Source organism: Spea bombifrons, chromosome 3 (genome assembly GCF_027358695.1).
Source record: "Spea bombifrons isolate aSpeBom1 chromosome 3, aSpeBom1.2.pri, whole genome shotgun sequence".
In the NCBI taxonomy this organism is placed as follows: Eukaryota; Metazoa; Chordata; class Amphibia; order Anura; family Pelobatidae; genus Spea; species Spea bombifrons.
Window position 1 is genome coordinate 117,721,480 of NC_071089.1, and position 22,563 is coordinate 117,744,042.

Genomic DNA, 22,563 nt, shown 5'->3' on the forward strand with positions numbered 1-22,563 from the left:
ATTAGAACACGATTAGAATTCTAGGACATCTCCGCACCTTGCATTCTAAAATAGAACAGTCAAATAATTACCTGCCACGGGGACAGCGGCCATTCTAGATTTTATTTTGCATATGAGTGCTGCATGGCTTGGATAGTTTTAGCTAATTTGATTTTTAGGTACAGTACATCATGTGGTTTTTCCGTAATTCAAATCCTTAATCCTGTATAGCAGTCAAAATAGAATGTGCGATACCTACGCTCAACATCTGGGGTTTAGATAGGCTGGACGTGTGATACGATACAGATTTCTATTCATTAAAGAAATGTAGGAAGGTTGGAAGGGAAACCTGGGGGTTCTTTGAAACTACATCACCACCACATAAGCCTAGCAGGATGGGGGTGCCTTAGGGGCAACACACAGTTTTTAAATATTAAAATGATTAAAAAAAAGGTGTTCAGCTGCTCCGCTGGATTTAGCAAATGTGGCTTTAGGAAGATCCCTTCTATTTCTGTAAAATGTATACAAGAAACAAAAACTGTCTGCGCTTCTTACCCTAATAAAGTTGGCAACAAATATATAAACATAATATAAATGAGAGGTTTTGGTTATATGAATTGGCCAAAGCATAATTAAGCTCACCCGCCACGTCAAGGCACACTCTCAATAGGGTGAGAACCTCCTCTCACCTCCTACATAGTGGACACACAAAGCAGTTTATACTTGCTGTCCAGGGGTTAATAGGGAGGAGGTTTAATTGCACCTCCCCCAACACATTAATAAGGTTTTGGTAGCAGTATAAACTGCTTTGTGTGTCCACTATGTAGGAGGTGAGAGTAGGTTCTCACCCTATTGAGAGTGTGCCTTGACGTGGCGGGTGAGCTTAATTATGCTTTGGCCAATTCATATAACCAAAACCTCTCATTTATATTGTGTTTATATATTTGTTGCCAACTTTATTAGGGTAAGAAGCGCAGACAGTTTTTGTTTCTTGTATACATTGTACAGCCAATACACTGTTTCTTGCTGCATGCTTACACCTGTTTGGTAGGCCTCATATTATACATTTGTATTATTTGAGCCTGTGACTAGCTTAGCGCACCGACATTTTTTCTTTTCCCCATTTCTGTAAAATGCCCAGAAATATTTTTTTGTGTAAATAAAAATAATATGTAAATAGTTGCCGCTTTCAGATTTTTTGGGGGCTGGGACAATAAAGCCGACGCTGATAGGTTAAATAAAAAAAAAATGTTTATGTGATTAAAGGATTAGAGAAAAGAGTGAATGGGCAGATTATTATTATTATTATTTAATGTTTTATTTAGCGCCATCAAATTCCGTAGCGCTGTACAATGGGACCGATCTGGTAAGGTTTATTGGACTAACATACTGGAGCGCAACTAATGTTTTATTTCAGTGGAATAACAGCTTTTAAATCAGAGGACATGGGGGCAGAATGACCAGATTTGTAAAAAAATGGTTTTGAAATCGCAAAATGCTACTTGTACTTATTGCCCCATAACGTGCAAAAAAATATAAAAACATTGGGTATTGGGTAAATGAGTAAAAGAGTTAACAAATAAAAGAAAAAAATGCCTTTTTTCAATTTTATAATTTAGTTTTTCAGTAAATTAGATCATATGACCAAAAAAGAAAGCATGCTCTTCTTGTCCTGAAAAGTACAATATATATACCTTGCGTGGGTTCAGTAAATAACTCCCATCATGCTCAGTAACCCGAGGGTGATGATGTGCTGTGTAAGACCTGAACACACCTGACGTCACATTACCAAACCGCTTCCTTCAGGTACCAAAGCGAAACCTTACGAGATTTGGTCCCTCCTGCTTCCCATCACCGCCGCGCGCTTCGCCGGGGATGAGGTTTGGACCTTCGTAGTTTCCGTCTTCCGCTGTGAAAGTGCCGTAATATTTTGGCTCTGCGCGGATACCGTAGAGAAGTTGGTGTCCTGACGTCACCAGGAGCTAAACACTCGTGGTTTCCCTGTCAGTGCGTGATCGCTCGGGAAAACGCAAAGGAGCCGATACTATGAAGAATAAAAAGAAGGGTGAGTGTGTGTGTGAGGGAAGAAGTGTGAGGGAAGAAGTGTGAGTGTGAGGGAAGAAGTGTGAGTGTGAGGGAAGAAGGGTGAGTGTGAGGGAAGAAGGGTGAGTGTGAGGGAAGAAGGGTGAGTGTGTGAGGGAAGAAGGGTGTGTGTGTGTGTGTGTGTGTGTGTGTGTGTGTGTGTGTGTGTGTGTGTGTGTGTGTGTGTGTGTGTGAGAGGGAAGAAGGGTGAGTGTGTGTGTGTGTGTGTGTGTGAGGGAAGAAGGGTGAGTGTGTGTGTGTGTGTGTGAGGGAAGAAGGGTGAGTGTGTGTGTGTGTGTGTGGGAAGAAGGGTGAGTGTGTGTGTGTGGGAAGAAGGGTGAGTGTGTGTGTGTGGGAAGAAGGGTGAGTGTGTGTGTGTGGGAAGAAGGGTGAGTGTGTGTGTGAGGGAAGAAGGGTGAGTGTGTGTGTGTGTGAGGGAAGAAGGGTGAGTGTGTGTGTGTGTGTGAGGGAAGAAGGGTGAGTGTGTGTGTGTGTGAGGGAAGAAGGGTGAGTGTGTGTGTGTGTGAGGGAAAAAGGGTGAGTGTGTGTGTGTGAGGGAAAAAGGGTGAGTGTGTGTGTGAGGGAAGAAGGGTGAGTGTGTGAGGGAAGAGTGAGTGCTGTACTTTGTATTCCACACAGACATTCAGACATCCTGCATACTCCACACATGTACCCATTGCATGCCACACGCAGGTTTACACATGTCACTATGCCATGCCACACGCGGGTATGCTCATGTACTCTGCACAGTGTACCCACTGCATACCACACACCGGTATCTTCACACTGTGCTCTGTACAGCACACTTATATGTACACTTTGCTATGTACTATGTACTATGTACTTGACTGCATGTCTCTCTCTCACACACTGCTTACCTCACTTTGTAACCTGTATACCACCGTCCTATACCAAGGCGTGCTCTATTTATCACAAGTACTTGTAATACATGTACATACATGTAGTACGACTGCATGTCATACACACACACAGATACACACAAAATATCCCACTTACGTCACTTTGATTGTGCGTGCTGCATGACCCCCCCAGGAAGTGCGCTGCATGTCCCCCCCCCAGGCAGCGCGCTGTATACCCCTGTGCAGCACTCCTGGGAATTTTAGCCCCCGCAATGTGTTTTTATTTTATAATTTACATGAAAGGTTTTTTTTTCTCCCCGAAAATTCTCCTTTACATTGTATACGGTGTGATTTGTGTGTATGCACGTTGGATACGGTATGATTTTGTGTATATGCACGTTGGATACACGTTGGATACGGTATCCGCTGCCTGTTTTGTACAAAATATACTCACTCCATCTTCAGTCTGCCGCAGCTTAAAAATGATCCTAACACAACTACATTTACCCCGATGCAGGCGCGGGCCGACCTGTGCGCCCTCCGTTATATATTTTTATACGGTCCCAGAAGGCCATGGTGGACACCAGGTCCCCTTCTTCGTTTGTACGGGGCCGCACTACCCTAAGGGATATGTGGCCCCTCTCTTCCCTTCCTGGTCAGAAAGCCTGCATGAACTCGCATATTTCAGGGACCCCGGAACCGGGTCCACCAAGGCGATTTTCAAAAAAACTAAAAAAAATTTGTGTAGTTATGGAAAATAAATATTCAATACCCCCCCCTAAAAAAAAAAACAAAAAAAAAAAACTGCTCCACGGATCAAGCTTTTACCCACCCGGGACACATTCGTAATGTCATAATTTCCGGTGCTATATGACGTCTGTAACCCCTGCTTGCAGATAGGTGTATCTATCCAAATTACTTTCTACCTCCTGACCAAGTCAATGCTTTTCATAAGGACTTTTAAAAGAAGAATTTGGCAGTGCCCCCCCCCCACAATATGATAGAATAAAAAAAAAATCTGGTGGGGTAAAAGTTTTTTTTAAAACACTAAAGAAAAGTCACCCGCCGGATAAACCTCCTTCCGAGAGGCTGAAATCTGCGGATGGTGAGAGCGGACGATGGCGTTTATCGGATATGTAAAGACACGCAGTGTCACAATACCCTTTTTTTTATATTTTTTCCCCATTTTTCCCTAGGAGGTCTCAGCCAGGCTGAGCTGATGATGATGACGATCTCTGATGTCATTAAGCAACTTCTGGAGGCCCACGAACTGGGAAAAGACGTCAATTTGAACAAGTAGGTATCGCAGAGCCAGGTGTAGAGATGAATCTGACGTGAGGCTTTTAGCTGATAACACCCTCTGTAGGTGGAGCGGAGCTCCGGTGTCATGCTGCTGGGGGTCTCCTCCTATAACTCTAATGTTAGGCGCTGTACCTCCCTCCCTCCCCAATATGCCGCCCCTGGACCAACCAGAGTGCTTTCATAATGCGGCCACGGTTTATATACTGTATTGGGGTGTGCTGTTTTATTACCTAGGTCAGGGGAGTCTAAAAGTTTGGTTTGGATCTAGGAGCCAGCTGAGAAAGCTATAAGCCAGTTTTTATCTACCTGGTGCCCAGGGTGTGTCGGGACTTTCCATACGCTAACATACGCTAACACGCTCTAACACCATACAGTGACAGACGCAAGCTAACAGCTTATGCTCACAAACACTTACAGCAACACGCACGCTAACATTCTACGCTCATGTACACACATGTTACCACCATAAACTCATGCATACACTCAATACTACATGCTGACACACACACTTATGCACCGCTCTCTTATACACTCTGACTCCAGCGCTCCCGCGCTGTGAAGGTGTACGTTGGATTAGTGGAGAGTATATAAAATTTCTTCTCGCACCCGTCACTTAAGATGAGGAACTCTGCGCTAACCTTTGTTCTATAAACACCCTCTTCCCATTTATAAACGGCGGCTTCTGATAATTTGGTCAGGTGACAGGCGTGATATTTGCTTTATTGGTAAATATTATGATTTTTATCTGCTGTCTCTGACAGGTTGCTCTCTGTAAATGTCACATCGGTGAATACGGCTGCATGGGATTTGCCTTTTTTCCACTAGATTTTACTTAATTAGTTAATCCTTTTATCATTTTTTTAAGTATTTTAGTTTTTCCTTGGGAACAGCGTGAGCTTGGTGTTGGGGATATGAGACGAGGCACTCGTGTGTTTTGATGAGGCTGGTGCTGTGCTGTGTAATTGGATCTGCGCGGGTGATGTTTTCACGGCGTTCTGTGTTTATCCCCGCAGCTACTCGGCGGCTTGAGAGCGCGGCGTTCAGCTGGCGCGGATAATTAAAGTGTCTCCTGTCCCGAGTTGGATGAGACTCCGCGGTAACAAAATAAAAAAGTATATATTTTTTTTCTTTGCAGGCTTAAAACAAAAACCTCTGCGAAATACGGGCTTTCCGCGCAGCCTCGCCTCGTCGACATCATTGCGGCCGTCCCTCCGCAGCACCGCAAAGTCCTTGTTCCCAAGTTAAAGGCGAAACCGATCCGGACGGCCAGCGGGGTAGGCAGCTGTTACCCATACATAGGGGTGAAACGCAAACGTTTATAAAATGCAATTTAACCCTGCGAGAAGTCTTTCATGGGCATAACATTAACATAAATTCTATAGTTTACATTAATTGAATTCATTTACATTAACATGATATTTATAATACTATATGGTTTATAGCTATAGTATAGCAACCTTATAGCGTCCCTTATTAAAGGGACGTTCCGGCCATCACATGCGTGTGATAGCTAATAGGTCAAACTGATATGTTTTACTTATGTCCTGTTTACACATTGTACAGCGCTGTGGAATATGATGGTGCTATAAATAACAATAAACAATACCCCCCCCCCATATGGCAGCGCTTCCCTGCCACTGATTGGCTGCTTCAAGCAGCGTACTCCATAAAGTACTTTAATACAGTCTTCTTTACTTGGGCTGGCAGGGACAGTAAGCTGTCCCATTGAACTCCCCGCAGTAACAATTTCTATTTATTAAACCCTAAATTGCTTTGTCAACTAGGTTACTCTGTTTATGTGTAAAAATAAAATAGCGCTTGCCTCTACTGTCCACTGGGTGGCGACCTAATCTCCCACGTGGGAAGAAGCTGGATGAATCAGTATTCAGCTGGAACATATACATATAACATGTGTATATATATATATATATATATATATATACACACACACACACACATGTACATTTTTTATATATGTATATATATATATATATATGTGTGTGTGTGTGTGTATATATATATATATATATATATATATATATATATATATATATATATATATATACATACATGTTATATGTATATGTTCCAGCTGAATACTGATTCCGCTTGGAGGAACTCGGAAGGTACCGTGCTCATCTTGGGTAGCCATGAGCTCCGCTTAGCTATGTGCCAAGACCTGCGAGTGATATTCACCTGATCAGACTCCTGCTCCAACATGATTATGGGCTGTTTCATTTCAGATTGCAGTAGTTGCTGTTATGTGCAAACCACACAGATGCCCTCACATAAATTTCACTGGAAACATCTGCGTGTAAGTACTGCTCCCTGAGATCTCTGTATATCATTATGTAGTAATATATAATGGTACATACATTCTGTACTAGTCTCTCCAGCGAGAAGTTTCCTCACATTTGCAATGTATTTTCTACAGGTACTGTCCCGGAGGTCCAGATTCTGATTTTGAATATTCAACCCAGTCATACACTGGATATGAGGTATAGTGTGTGTGTGTGTGTGTCTATGCATACATACAGCAGCAAGAAAAAGTAACTGAATTACCAGCATTTATGTCTAAAATTATTATATATATATATATATATATATATATATATATATATATATATATATATATATATACCGTATTGGCTCGGATATAGGCCGCCCCCGTATATAGGCCGCACCCTAAAAGTTTGGTGCTTTTTTAAAGAAAAAGTTTTTTTTCTTTAAAAAAGCACCAAAAAAAACATGCTGCCACTCTGTCCCCCCCCCCCCGAGATATGCTGCCACTGTCCTCCCTCCCCGAGATACGCTGCCGCTGTCCTCCCTCCCCGAGATATGCTGCCACTGTCCTCCCTCCCCGAGATATGCTGCCACTGTCCTCCCTCCCCGAGATACGCTGCCCTCCCTCCCCGAGATACGCTGCCGCTGTCCTCCCTCCCCGCGATACGCTGCCGCTGTCCTCCCTCCCCGCGATACGCTGCCCTCCCTCCCCGAGATAGGCTGCCGCTGTCCTCCCCCCCCGAGATCCGCTGCCGCTGTCCTCCCCCCCCGAGATCCGCTGCCGCTGTCCTCCCCCCCCGAGATCCGCTGCCGCTGTCCTCCCTCCCCGCGATACGCTGCCGCTGTCCTCCCTCCCCGCGATACGCTGCCCTCCCTCCCCGAGATACGCTGCCGCTGTCCTCCCTCCCCGAGATCCGCTGCCGCTGTCCCCCCCCCCGAGATCCGCTGCCGCTGTCCTCCCTCCCCGCGATACGCTGCCGCTGTCCTCCCTCCCCGCGATACGCTGCCGCTGTCCTCCCCCCCCAGAGATATGCTGCCGCTGTCCTCCTCTGCCCCCCCTCCTCGACTTACCGGAGCAGACTCCCGGGTGTCTTGCGGGGCCGGCGAGGGACATCTACGCAATACGCGTATGCAACTTCCGGTACCGGTACCGGAAGTTGCATGCGCGTATTGCGTAAATGTCTCCCGCCGGCCCCGCAAGACACCCGGGAGTCTGCTCCGGTAAGTCGGGGGTGGGCAGAGGTAAAACGCTTAGATAACCTCCCGTGCCGGCACCCCCCCCCGTGGGAAGTGCTGGCAGGGGAGGCTGTCTGAGCGTATCGGGGAGTAGGATGCAGGTCCCCTGCACCGCTGCGGGGGATCTGTATCTTAACCCCGCTGCCTGCCCGGCGCCCGGGACTGCATGTCCCGGGCGTCGGGCGCTAGACCCCGAATATAGGCCGCACCCCCGCTTTAAAAACTTAAAGTGGGGGAAAAAAGTGCGGCCTATATTCGGGCCAATACGGTGTGTATATATATATATATATATATATATATATATATATATATATATATATGTATATATATATAATCTTCATCTAGGTTACAATAATGAACAAACACAATCTGTTTTAACTAATAAAAAAATTGAATGCTAATTTAGGGGGAAAAAAGACTACCCTATAGTGTTTTTTTTTACTAGTAAATATTAATTCACATGGAAACGTTTTTTTTTTCATATTTAATAAAAACTATGATTGAGAAAAAAATGCATTTCTTTTTATTTCCTTTTATTTGCCCCCAGTGATGCACATCTGCACCCCAGATATGCCACTCTCCCCCCCCCGTGCTCCAGACTCCCTGGTGTCTAGTGGGGGCAGCCGGTAGACGTCTGTGCGATGCCGGAAGGTCCTGTCATGCCGGCGCTCTGTTGTAGAAGCCCTGGAGGAAGTGCCGGGCAGCAGCGGAGGTTGTCTACGCGCAGCGTGCAGACGTCCACCGGCTGCCAGAGAGGAGGATCCGGGTCCCCTGCTGCGCTGCGGAGGATCTGGATCTTAGTCTTATAGTCAGACCTCTATTTGAGATCCGATTATAAGAAGACCTCGAGTATAAGACAAGGGGTGTTTTTCAGAGCATAATATGGTATTGCAGTGTTTGGGGCCAGCGGGGTGTTTCTGGGGACTTAAGGAGCCGAAGTTTTGCCTTTAACAACTCTTTTGCTGTTTAGTTATTTTCTTTACCTTGGTTGAGTAAACTCTATGATCGTTGGGTGTTCTGAGGTTATTATCTCCTGCGATCTATGTCCAGGGATGATGTAGGATTGAAAAAAAAAATTTTCTTGCATACACCTCACCTCGAGGACACTTGGTCAATCCTTTTTTTAGATCTTGTTTTGTCGTTTTAAATGGATTGCTGGATGGTTTTCACCGCGGTTCATGTTAATTGAACGGATATTGCGCCCATTGTTTTTTTGTGATCTGGCCATCAAGCAGACATCTGGAATCATCTGGCCACTTAACGCAAAGAAGAGCCTTAAGCTAAGATGCGGAAACGTTCTCTTTGAACCTCGTTTAATTAGCACAAGAGCTCTTCTCCTTTATCATCAATGGAGATGTTGGGTCCTACAAGCCAACGGATGAATGGTCTCTCCATCCTCCAAGAGTCTCCTTAGACCCCAATGTACAGCTTCAGACCCGTTATTTTTAATCGCTGATCTGTACGTGGCTGACAATAGAGAAGGTTTAATGAATTATTAGAGGATGTGCAATTCCTAAACCACTTAACATGAGTTTAAGATTCTTTCCATGCAGGCTTTGGAACAAAAAAGTCTGTACTTCTGGTATAGGAAGATAATATGTTCTTTTTCTGTTATACCAATTATAATTTTAGAGACGGGGGGGGGGCTGATTGCGTTATTGTTTATTACAAGTGCTACGTAAGAAGACTTTAACCTATAGTTTATTTCCTCCAGTATATACGAAGTCACTCGCCGGTGTCCTCCGCTAACCCCAATCCTCCTCAATCTAAAAGAAAGCTTTTTTTTTTTTCTTTGTGAGAGGGGCTTAGATAAAACTTTTTTAAGATACCCGTTTGATTCCTTTTTCTCTATAATTTTTGTAATCTTGTCTGAAACACAAAAAAACTAACAGATTGACTGCTCTTAAATTATCTTTAATAATGATTACCTGTCTGTTCTGTACTGTCCCTTTACAAAGTACACGTAGAACCCATTTTTTTTTATTATTTTCATATATATTTAGTTATTTTTGTTATATATATATAATTTTTTTTTTTTTTGATCACGTCTTTGGACTACATCTGACTCGGTTTCTCCGTGTCTTCCCGCAGCCTACGTCGATGAGAGCTATCCGCGCCCGGTACGATCCGTTCCTGCAGACCAGACATCGCGTTGAACAGGTGGGGCGTCTGACGTTTTGTAGCTATAGATCGTTTCCCCGCTTGATTAAACTCTGACGTGACGTAGAGATAGATATTTGTGGAAGCGGATCACAGCACCATACAGAGGCTCGTTGTGACATTTCTCTTCCTTGGTTTTACTCCTAAATTATGAAGGGCTGACCCTGGAGAGCTGCTCCTCCAGGAGGGCTGAGATGGTCCTTTATGATGTATAGTTCAACTTAAATCTCTTTACACGTGTGTCATACTCCCGGGGGAATAGTGTTTTACGTCCTGTTACAAATATACACAGCCCTGCTTCGATAATTTGTGTTAACTTTAGTCTTAATGATACAGAAATGATTCTTTGAGGATTCTTGCGGTGCTGTGGATGTGGTGGATTGCCGATTGGATCATTCGCTGGTGATTGGATCGCTTCTAAAACTTTCCCCTTATTTCTATGTGGAAAAAATGGGTACTATGGTCACATGACCCTGTTGAGCTCTTGTCTCCCGATGGGCATATCAATCCACCTGGCGGCTGGGGTCTGTCGACTCATTGAATGATATTACACATGGCCAGCTCGGCCCTTCTTAATGGAGATCAAAGCCAGCGTTGGCCCTTTTACACTAATTAATGAATTAAGGGAGTTTAAACTACAACTCTCCTTTTAGTGAATCATCCCCTTTTCTGTGATTGTTGCGTCTGGGGGTGTTATTCACTAAACGGTAAATCGCAAAGGAAAAAAGTCTCCTATAAACTTACTTGAGACTCGCGGCTTAGTGAATGCAGCCCTGTAATCGGTAAGCAAACCCCTGCGCGTTATAACTACCCGCTTGGATCTTCTATATGACGAGCAACCTCCCCGTGTCTTGATTTAGAGAGCGGGAAGGAATTGCTGCAGCTTTCTAGGAAATTAGTGAGTACAGATCGCGTTTCCCTCCGAGGGGTTTCACAGAAAGCAGAGTGTCGGATATCTCATCGTAATCATCTTCACGGTTTAATATTTGCAGATTTTGCCATTTTCTCTGTAGGGTTTTTATTTACTTCAAGCTTTTATTTCCCAGATGTTTACCGTCTAGTCCTGCCTGTAATAAGCCTTTGAAGTCAGGCTTTCCTTATTCCCTAGCGAGGCTTTCAATAAAGATACGATAACTTGCTATTTACTTTTTGGGGTAAACATTAGATGCATCATCGTGTACCCCAATGGATGTATTCGGTAATGTGGAAGTCTGCAAATTCTCACCTGAAAGGGGAAGCCCAGGGGGGCTTCATTAACAATAACCCCCAGCGCTGTATACAGTAATGTCGGTAAGAATGAAGAAAAACCTGGTTTTGTTTCATTTTGTCCCAATTGACTCCCTTTATCTGCATACCCGGAGCCGCCGTTGCTGTCAGTCATGTGATATTTTGGGTGACTTTCCCAGCTCAAACACCACACTGAGCTGATGCTTTATGGCGATGCTAATGAAGTCCCTTCCGCTATAGACTTTCGTATAATATAGGTGTGTGTGTGTATATGCGTATATATTATTGTGTTGTGTGTGCTGACACTCGTTTCTCTCTCTGTACAGTTAAAGCAGTTGGGTCACAGCGTGGACAAAGTGGAGTTCATTGTTATGGGGGGGACCTTCATGGCTCTCTCCGAGGAGTACAGGGACTACTTCATCCGGAACCTTCACGATGCTTTGTCTGGCCACACATCCAATAGCGTTTCCGAGGCCGTACGGTAAGCGCGTCGGGCTGGCTTGACGTGGGATCGGACTGGGAGCTTGCCTGACGGGGTCCTTGTTTAGGTTCCATCGTAGGAAAGTCAATAGTGCTTGATGATTCTGTGTAGAGCAGGGGTGTCCGACTTGCGGCCCTTCCAGCTGCTGCAGGACTACATCTCCCATAATGCTCTTTCAGCTAATGGGCTGAGGAGTATGGGAGATGTAGTCCTGCAGCAGGTTGGACACCCCTTATGTAGAGTATGTCAACCTTGACCAAATCTACCAGTCCTTAGTGTTATAAATAAGTCCTCAAGTTCTGAATCTTGGTGAATCTTTGCCAATTGTTGAGAGATAAATTATTAAATTTATATGAGGGATCAAGAAGATATTGCTTGCAAAACTTGACTCACCAGGTAAGTATCCAGTTAACGGTCCTTCTAAATCAACTTTATATTTTATTGTCAAGGGACAAGATTTTCTGTGCACTTTTCCTCTCTTACGGACTCTCCTTGTTTGGGGATCCTGGAAATTATTCCGTGTCGTTTCCAGCGCCCATTATTCCTCCCCATAAAGTTGTGATTGTATGTTCGTGGATCTCGTGAGACTATATATATATATATATATATATAATGTTAATACGCTTTAATTTACCTCGTATAATCTAGACCGTGTTCTCTTGATCGATCTATCCCCGCTGATACATTTGAAGTGTTACAAGACCGTGCCCTTTTCGTATAAACTCTTTAAGAGCCGACTTAGAACATTGTGTCGCGTCTTAAAGTAATGCCTAAAATATCCCCGCATCTTTCTCCTGTCCCCATGAACTCGGTATCCCGCTGGTATCCGCCCTGACGGGCCATATGGTGACGCCGGCGTATAAATGTATTCCCTCTATACTCGTGCATCCCAAGACGTCGATCCATCAGGGGGCAGCACATCCCAGATCTTGTTTATTAGCCGCAAACTACTTTGTAGCAATGTTTGTGCGACGCTTAATGCGTGTGAAATAAATGGATGGGGATAGAATCATACAAACGCTGCCCGGAGACTGTGGCTGTTTTTGAAGTCTGAGAAGCTTTGATCTTAAAGAAGTCCCTGTTCTCGCTCCTTTTAGTAATTGAACCCAGTCTAATATCACCTCGGTCTCAAAACGCAAAAAGGACGCGTCTTGTTCCGAGATGTGCTTTTAACAGAGTAATATTATTAACCCTTTCTGATGCGAGTCTTGAATATTAAGACTATATAGAAAGTCTCGTAGCTATACGTCTGTGACCTGGAGTAAGTCAGCAGGTACGTTCCATGAAAGTGTTTTTGCACATTATTCAACTTTTCAGGCAAAAAAAATAATAATTTAGACTCTAGAATAGTCTGTTGTATCTAGAACCCATATTCTTAAAAGAACCCTTACAATACTCCAGTTACCAATAAGTGGAACGAGGCGAAACGCAACCTCTCTGCCGTTTAAATGAAAAAAAAATTAAAAAAATTAAAAAGCCAAGCGTGAAAACGCTTAAACTGTATTTTAAGTCTTAAATGAATATTCACAATTTTACAAGGTGAAGATTCTTGGGGAATATAGGATTGGCTTTTTATGATTTTCATAGACATTCGCATCACGTTGTCCTGGTATCTTGATGACCTTTTCCGCAAACGTTGCGTGTTGAGAAGTAGGCATTTAGAAACTGGCCCCTTTTGCGCCCCCCTTTTTCTCGAGTTTCCGTAGAAGGGGCCGTAATTGCGTGATTTCCATTTTTTTTACATTTATTTTACCATCCCGTGGCTCCTATGAGGCGTTGAGATCTGACGCCAGATAGCCCAAAAGGGTCAGGGGAAAGTTTTGAAAGCGAACATTTCGGTAAACGCGTAGATTTTAGGGCAACGCGCGTATTAAACGGCTCGAGCATTTAAGGATCGGTAAATTATTCGCTAGAGCCATGGGGTCATTTTCCACCCGAAGCCGTAACGGCCCCCGAGATGATTACCACCTCGATGAAAGCGTCTGCCGGATGTATTAACGTTTCTCCCAAACACCGTTTCTTCGTATTAAACGTCAAACAGTATAATTTGTTAAAAAAAAAAAAAAAACACATGCCTGGCGGTACAAAATATCCCCCCCCCCCAATTGTTCTGCTGATGCGAAGGTCAGTGGGCTCTTAACCATTTGAGAGCGAGCATACAGGGCTGGATTCTCTGATCGCTTGCCGGGGCAAGTTGTTTGTTGCCCTGCCTCGCGCATTTCATGTGCTCTTATCTAATTGCTGACTCGGTCGGGCATCGGTCAGGGGAACATCGCCAAGATTTTGAACAAATGGGGAATGTGGCTGCTTTATGCCGGGCAAAGTTTGTTGTCCTCAAGTACCCCCCCCCACCCCATCTTCAGCAGGGCAAATTCTAAGTCCTTCTTATATGTATACTCGGTAGACAAGACTAGTTATAGCCCGGTAGAAGTCTGTCCGTTACCTCTCATCTCCTATAGATAAGGGGAGGAAGTATAATTGTAATAAAATTGGGGAGTTATGATGGCCTTCTTTGCTTACCACTCAAAAATAAGAAAAAAAAATAATCCGCGTTTTGTCGTTCGCGTTCCGTTATCGCAGCCGGTGCTACATTGTTTCCGTGTGAGCCTGATGGCTGGCTTGGAATAATAGGGGTGGTGTTACAGGTGGGAAGCACAGGGGGCGCTGTTCCAGAGTCTTCGTGTAGACGTCCAAGTCATCCTTTTGACAGCATACAGTCAGAGTACAGTCAGGCAGGTCTCCCGCAGCGTATAATGAGGGCTAAATACAGAAATGCAGGCAATTTAAGTGTCGAAATCCATTACTGGAAGGTTCCCCGGAATGTGTGTTATTTTATTTTTTTTTCCTCTTATCTTTTGACCTGAAAATAACTTTTCTTCGGCTTTAATATTTGCAACCTTCACCCGGTCATTCAATGTCCGTAGCCCATATGATAAATAAATCAGGATTATCAATCGTGTGCATCTGTCCAGAATTCTTCCTAGGAAGGGTTAATGCACTCGGGGGTTAAACCATATTGATAGCCCTCGGTCGTGCCACGATGGTCACTGATATTCTAGCGGCCCCTTTCTTCAACAGCATCTTAAAGTGAGTTCAATTTTTAAGATGTAATCTAAGGAAGCTTTACTTCGAGTGGCAGATGTGTGGATCAGCCTCCCGGCAGAGGTGCTTAATACAGCGAGGGAAGTAAAACATGCATAAGACAAGACCGAAGAAGGTCTAGCGGGTCGAAATGGGGCCAAGAGAAGCCCCTAGTTCTTGGCGGGCCCTTGGAATGAGTGTCGGCTCCTCTGATATGTCTGTATAGGACGGGCTGTTCCGTTGTGATTTAAATACTCCGCTGCCGCAGGCTGGTATTCTTCTCATTCATCCTGCCCCGTCGAGTGGACACTTCTTAACGATACAAACCCAGCAGGGCAAGCACTTAAACACAAAATTACTGTATGAATAATTGCGGCGTTTGGCACAAAATACTTAAAACCAGAAGGCTTTTTATTTTAATTATTTAATATGCAAAAATAATAATACCGTTCAGCCTCGAATTGTATCCTCGCAGCGCCTAAAAGCAAGTCGAACGATGAAAACAAATTAAAAGTTAAACACCGAGGGCGGCTGTCGAACGCCCCGTGGAATCCGGCACGCAGGCGGTTAAGTTACCGAGCGGGGGAGGGGAGGGGGGGGCAAATTTCTAAAATCCAGGGGCATCGGCTTTGTGGGCCGTTGCTGAACACAACTCGCTTATCTGCGTAATTGATTTATTTTGTGTTCATTTAAAAAATAAATGGATGAACTTGGATAAAGGACACAGAAGGATTATCTTGCCACTGCCAGCTCCGCTGTAATTCATTAACCTCTCTTAAAACAGCAGTGACTCATTCTGTCGCATACGCCGGGAATAAAAGGTGTTTTACGAAAGACAAAATGTGGATTTAATTTAGTTATAATTATTTAATCCCGAGAATGTTAGCTGAAGTTATCATGCTGTAATATAACGGTATTTAAATATACTTTTGGGCTACCCTGTTCTAAATCGACAGCGATAAAGGGGTGGGGAAGCCTTAAATGGCCAGGTAAGCTTTGGGCGTCCCCATTAGCAGAGGAGATGGGAAATCGTAGCCCGTGCAATGGGATATTTCAGCTGAAATTTTGAGCGTGTTGTAGGGAAGGTCGCCCAGTGGAGGTGGTAACACGGAGAGTGTATGGGTAGGATTGTGGAGAGGGCAAGGGACGCAGCGGGAGAAGCTGGCGCGGTATATGGGGACAGAGTCTGGTGCAAAACATTGCAGGTGAGAGGGATGGTATGAGGAGGACGTTGGTATCGAGAGGAGAGAAAGTTACCAAGCGATGGCGACTGGTACATTAAATCAGAAGGGGGTAAGGTAAGGGGAGAAACTCTTGGGGGGTTATGCTGGTGGACAAGGTGAGGAGAGAAACTCGGCAGAAGAGGGTGGACAGGGTAAAGAGAAGAGCGCTGAAGGGAGACGGTTGGACAAGCTGAGGAAAGGAACCTTGCAGATGAAGAGGGTGGTGGTGGGCAAGGTGAGAAGAGGACTCTGAAGAAGGAGAAGCTGATGAAAGGAGCAGCACCGGGGGGACAGACCAAGATCTGGTCCGTTACAAACATGGCGGTAGTCCCTACCAATACTTTAGACTCGCTTGTGCCGACATCTTCCGCTGCGTGAAATGCAGTTGATGACGGAGGAGGCATGGTGTGCGGGCCTGCCGAGCCCGAGCGCCGTCTAAGAACCCTCTCCTTTCATAATCTCTGTGAATGACAAAGCATAATTAGTTATATTAAGAGCAATTTGTCCAGGAACTCCAGCTGCCAGACTGGTTATTGATGGGAAAATGTACAATTGAATTCAGCGCAGTAACGTCGATAGCACAGTCGTCTGCTTTATAATCACTTCCAGCTTCTGGGATTCTATCTGTCGCGTAATTATATGCGAGGATTTATCATACTGGTAATAAACTGCAGCAAGCCTGCCTACACTGCTGCACAATGATGGTATTCTGAAAGATTTTGATTGGTCGGTTATTCAGTCCCAATGGGGGCTGGGATCTTCCCTTGCTTTTGTCCCATTGGCTGTCTTCGGAGGTCACTTTCGACCAATGGCAGCTGGGATCTGATCTGCTTTTCTCCTGTTGGCTACGCGCGCAGAATGGAATTTTTCCTGTTTAACTCCTGTATGTTAATGGATTTCCTGATGCATAGATATATTTTATGGTTCAGCAAGCTGAATTATATATTATTAGTTTATATATTATAGGTTTATGTTATGAAGGGCTTTGAGAATAGTTTGGTTTGCCCCGTAGGTAGAGAAATGGGCAGTTGGGCGTACAATCTAATTACTATGCTGTTCTTTTGTTTCGTACATTCCAGGTATTCTGAAAGAAGCAGCACTAAGTGCGTGGGGATCACCATCGAAACCAGGCCTGACTATTGCCTGAAGCGACACCTGAGCGACATGTTGTCCTACGGCTGCACCAGGCTGGAAATTGGCGTTCAGAGCGTCTACGAAGACGTGGCCAGAGACACGAATCGGTAGGTGCCATCGGAGAACCTTTTCGGGGTCCATCCTACTCCAGTGTATTTATACCATTATATATAATCCACCCCCCCCATTGTATGAGATCAGAAGAGGTGTGGACCCCCCAGGCAGAATCTGCTTGCTTATTCCTCCTGTTAAGGTATCTCTTCCCTGTTAAGTTACTGATTGTTGTTGATTGGTCCAGGCAGCCTTCGTAGCTGGAAATAAATGTCGTAGACCTCCACTGGGGTTAAATAAAAATACCCCCCCCAAATAGTTTAATTATCAGACTGTAGGCGGTTTATATGTAGGTTATCTCCGACCTAGGATGGTGTGTCTCTAAGACGGATCTGCCGTTTATTTGGAATGTGACATTTAATAATAGCTGTAATTAGCGCGTTCCCCTGTGTCTGTTTGTTTTATAACTTCTCCAAATAGCTAATTCAGTTTTTATGTAATAAATCCAAACATTTTCTCATCATGCCGCGCCGGTGGAAGGTATTCCCAAAATGGATGCAATTAAAGGGGGTTCAAACATCTCACCAGCTTAACTGCGGAGGTTTATTCATTAAGGTGGGTATCTGTGAGTTTATTGCATGCATTACGAAGGGCCCACGCCAGGTAGGTTCTCTCGTGGGAAGGGAGGACCTGGTCCCTGTATAATATAATAATAGCTAAACCTGTCTTCATACTCTCACTCCAGTGAATAAACCCCTCCGCTCGCGGTTTATCGACTGAGCCGGACTCTGTATCAGATAATATGCCCCGTCTGCAAACCGCTTTCTGCTGACAAGGTCTTCGGCACTGCGGAAAACTCTTAACGATGGAATTGGAGTGAGTGGGTGGTGAGATATCAGCGATAACCACCCTGCCAAGAGGCCAGCAGAGTATAATCAATAAGTCTTAACTGTAAGAACGGTAATCCCAGCCTCCGCTGACCTCTATTATCGTTCCCGTCGTCCTTGGCACGGCTCAGCGCGGCGGCGGAGGCTCGTCTGGATTACTGCCACTTGCGTAAAGCGTCGGGAGGGGAATTAGCAGCTGACTTCATAGCTTCAGACGGAATAAAGTCCGTAAATACCCTACTAGCTTCGGACTCCCCGGGCAGAAACCTCAACGCGACGCTTTGTATGTTCTGTATACTGCTCAGAATATACTTTTTGTATTTATTTGGTTGATTATAAGGCGACCTCCCAAAATTGGATTCTTACTTTAGAGAGAGAAAAAAGAGAGCCTGAATATGAGACGACTCTATAGGAAAAAAGTTTTACCAGTAAATATTAATTCATGTAAACTATTTTTTCATGTTTAATAAAAACTGATTGAGAAAAATGCTTTTTTTGTTTTTTCCTTTTATTTATTTCTATTATTACCGTATTTGCTCGATTTATAAGACGACCCCCCCCAAAATCTGAATATTAACTTATGAAAAAAAGAAAAAGCCTGAATATAAGACGACCCTATAGGAAAAAAGTTTTACCAGTAAATGTTAGTTCATGTAAACTGTGAACAATTGTTTGTTAATAAAAGCTATGATTGAGAAAAATATTTTGTTTTTATTTCCTTTTTTTTTTTTTTTTCAATCTGCCCCCAGGCTTGCCACTCTGCCCCAGAAATGCCTTATACCCCATATATGCCACTGTGCCCCATGATACGCCTTTTAACCCTCTATATGCCACTGTGCCCCATGATATGCCTTTTGACCCCCTATGTGCCACTCTGCCTCCAGAAATCCATTATACCCCTATATGCCACTCTGGCATTTAGGCGGTTAAAAGGCATATTATGGGGCAGAGTGGCATATAGGGAGGTAAAGGCATTTCAGGAGGCAGAGTGGCATTAAAGGGGTTAAAAGGCTTTTCACAGAGCACTCTGCCTCCAGAAATGCCTTACACCCCCCCTCCCTCCTCCAAACTTACCGGTGCTTCTGAGTTGGGGGGGAGGCGCATAACACAGGAGGGTCCAGGCCCCCTGCATCTGAGCCCCTGGTGCTTAGTCCGGGCAGCATGTAGAGGTCCCTGCATCTGAGCCCCTGGTGCTTAGTCCGGGCAGTGTGTAGAGCTCTACGCGATTGTATCGCGTAGAGCTCTACACGCAGCCCGGACTAAGCACCGGGGACTCAGAAGCACCAGTAAGTTGGGGGGGGGGTTAACACAGGAGGATGCAGGTCCCCTGCATCGCTGCGGGGGATCTGGATCTTAGTCTCATAATCAGACCTATTTGAGGTCTGATTATAAGACGAGGGGTATTTTTTAGAGCATTTGCTCTGGAAAAAACCTCGTCTTATAATCGAGCAAATACGGTATTTATTTGTTTTTATTTGGGAAGTTGCAAGTTACCTTTAAATAAAACAAACCTCAATGATGGGGGGCATAGCTCCTTCTCAATTGTAAGCCTGTTTGAGTAGCTTCGGAACCTCATATAACATAACGCGATGTACTGGTTTCTTATGTTTTATTGAAATCAATAAACAATGCATTTTTTAATATTTTTTTTTGGTTGGGGTTATGTTCGCTTAATCTTCACATATAAACCTGCATCTAAATAAGTCAAAAATAAGTAAATGCTGTTGTTCTGTTTTATTGTATTTAGTTGTTTTATCAAAAAATGTCTTATCTTATTGGCTTCATCATATTTAAAAAAAAAAAAAAAAAAAAAAAGTGTGGATTTTTTTCCTCCTAATCTCTCGTATACCCCCCCCTCTTATAGACAGTAAGGCCCTACATATAGTGCATATGCATCCCACAAGGTGTTCTAAACGGTCGCTGATTGCCTGTGTCCTTCCTACAAAGTTTAGCCTGACCAGAAGTACCACTTATTCAAAGAAAGAAAAATTAATTAAACCGTCCTTCTAATGAGCGATCATCTTTATTATGTCTCCCGGTGACACGAGGAGCCTGTGAAGTGTGGACCATTAGCGACCCTTCTCGCTGAAGGGGCTCTCGGTTACGCCTTCATTATACCTTTTGTCTCGTTAGAAGACGGGGCCCTATTCTGCGGCTTCGCTTTAAATGTCAAGCACTGAACTTAAGGACAGAGCGGCGTATCGTGCACTCTTTCCACGGCACGGGGGTGGTGAAGACTACAATAAGGTCTGAGTGCCGATAGCACCTGTGCCATCCTTAAGGGTCGTTGCTTCCGCTTGTTGAGTCGTTCATGGCGGTCTGCTACGGTCTGCGTTAGTTAAAAAATTGGAAATTTTTTTTATAAAAAAATGCTATTGTTTTAAAGGAACACCCCCTTTTCCACAAATGTATGACAAGGGTCCCCCATTAATCATACGGACATCTTCTTGAAGCTCTTAATATTGACTTGCAGAGATTGGGGGAAAAAGACCATTTTGGCCGATCATCATCTTTGCCACCTTTTTATTGTAAATAATGAAACTCAATGACTAATCCCCCCGAGGTATGTGCTGTATACAAGCGGGGGCTCAGCGACTGTCACGTTATTGGAAGCGGCTGGATAAGCTTCTTTAGAACCTATGCCAATGATGTGTTCATAGATGGCTCCCTGTAAACGTATGTCTTACCTTCTCTGTGATCTTTCCCTTAGGGGGCACACGGTAAAAGCCGTGTGCGAGTCTTTCCACCTGGCCAAGGATGCCGGCTTTAAGGTCGTGTCGCACATGATGCCGGACCTGCCCAACGTGGGCCTGGAACGAGATATAGATCAGTTCATCGTAAGTATCCGAGCCGTGTCGGCTTGAGAGAGGATATATAAACCCCTTATGATATGTTTTATTGGGCCAGCAGAGTAAAATATTTAGTTACATACACTTTGTGGGCCTCTGAAGTCTCTTCTTCCACTGAACATGAGACATCTGAGGTCTAGAAAGCTCATGTGACGTCATATCCTTTAACCCCTTAATGACAAAGCCCCTGTACGGGCTCAAAATGCATTGTTTTCAATGGGTTTAGGGGCCGCCCATTGTCCTTAAGGGGATAAGAATCTAGAATTTCTTCCAAAGTAAACAGTGTTGTGACCTTTGTACAAATTCTATTTTGATAAGAATGTTTATTATGTGTATACACAGCATGGAGATGACGTATCGGGTGGTTCATGCTCTATGCGTTCACCACTCGACCCGTCACCCCTACCTTCTTGTTTTCTTCCTTTAACTCCGGTGAGTCAGCAGCCCCCCCCTCCACCAGTCTGCCTCCGACGATCTAGCGTTAATGGAAGCTTTGCACCGGACGGGCTGCGGTGCGCTTGGTGCCACCGATAAGATAATTAAAGTAACAGTCCAATAAATCAAAGCCTCGTTCAGACAGGATTAATAGGCCTCTCCGAGGACCCGACACCTTACTCTGCCCGGTGCGATAAACTCACTTTGGGTTTTGTCTCCTCGCAAGAAGGATGAGGTGACACTCGGGTTAATGAGTGGGTGGGAGAACTCATTAATCACGTTTTCTGGAGATGGCTACCGGATTGAGCTAAAGAAAAAAAGTCAACAAGAAGAGTTTATATATAAGGTACTAGGGATGCACCGAAATGAAAATTCAGAATTCACTTGGCGGAAACAGAAAATGACCCCCCCACACCAGGCCCGGACTGGGACAAAAAATAGGCCCGGGCATTTAAGCCTGAGCAGCCCTTATTTATTTATTTATTTATTGTTAAAGCCCTCCCTTCATGTACCATCTTTGCATTTAATCATTCACACAAATCATTAACACATTCATTAATGCAGTCTCACAAATCATTCAAGCAATTCATCCACACATGAATTCATTAATTGTCATACGCATTCACACAATTCATCCACTCATTCATTCATTCTCATACGCATTCACACTACCCCCTCTCTTCATCTTATCTGCCCCTTCTCACTATGTTCCCCCTTTTCACTATGTAACCCCCTTCCCCACTTCTCAATATGTACCGCCTCTATCTATCCCCTCTCCCCCTTTCTCACTATCTAACCCCCCTCTGCCCCTTCTCACTGCACCCCCCTCCCTCACCCTACTTACCTTGTTGCCGGAGCAAGCAGCAACTGCGACCGCGCCTGTGCCAGGGCAGGATTGATTTAGGGGCTGATGGAGCTGCAGCTCCAGGCCCCCACCTTAAAATAGGCCCAGTCAGGACCGGACTGACTGGTCCTATATGGCCGCATTAACGCAGAGCCCCTTAAGCCCGCCGCAACTACCCCCTCCTAACTATCTACCCTCTCCCTCTTTGAAGTTCACTTACCTTTCAGGAGTCCTGCGGTGGGGGGTGCAAGGCCTCTGCCTCCCAGCTCTGCCACTGTATGGAACAGTATAGAGTGATGGGAGTTATGATGTACTTTTAGAGCATAATTAGATCATGAAAAAGACATTGGAAATGGTACAGCATAACACCCATCACTCTCACACACTTATACCAATCCACACATATATACCAATCCACACGTATACCAATCCACACATATACCAATCCA

General features: G+C 44.6%; 1 protein-coding gene across 1 annotated transcript in view; it reads left to right on the forward strand.

Moving 5' to 3' along the window:
- Window positions 1-1,877: 1,877 nt before the first annotated feature.
- Window positions 1,878-22,563, forward strand: part of ELP3 (elongator acetyltransferase complex subunit 3) — a 45,353-nt gene continuing 24,667 nt past the window's right edge. The window contains exons 1-9 of the mRNA XM_053460724.1: window positions 1,878-2,044; window positions 4,118-4,217; window positions 5,359-5,497; window positions 6,467-6,537; window positions 6,658-6,721; window positions 9,834-9,902; window positions 11,456-11,610; window positions 16,994-17,155; window positions 20,697-20,823. Coding sequence (XP_053316699.1) covers window positions 2,026-2,044; window positions 4,118-4,217; window positions 5,359-5,497; window positions 6,467-6,537; window positions 6,658-6,721; window positions 9,834-9,902; window positions 11,456-11,610; window positions 16,994-17,155; window positions 20,697-20,823 — 906 coding nt within the window. The 5' untranslated portion in view covers window positions 1,878-2,025. The remainder of the gene's footprint in view (window positions 2,045-4,117; window positions 4,218-5,358; window positions 5,498-6,466; window positions 6,538-6,657; window positions 6,722-9,833; window positions 9,903-11,455; window positions 11,611-16,993; window positions 17,156-20,696; window positions 20,824-22,563) is intronic.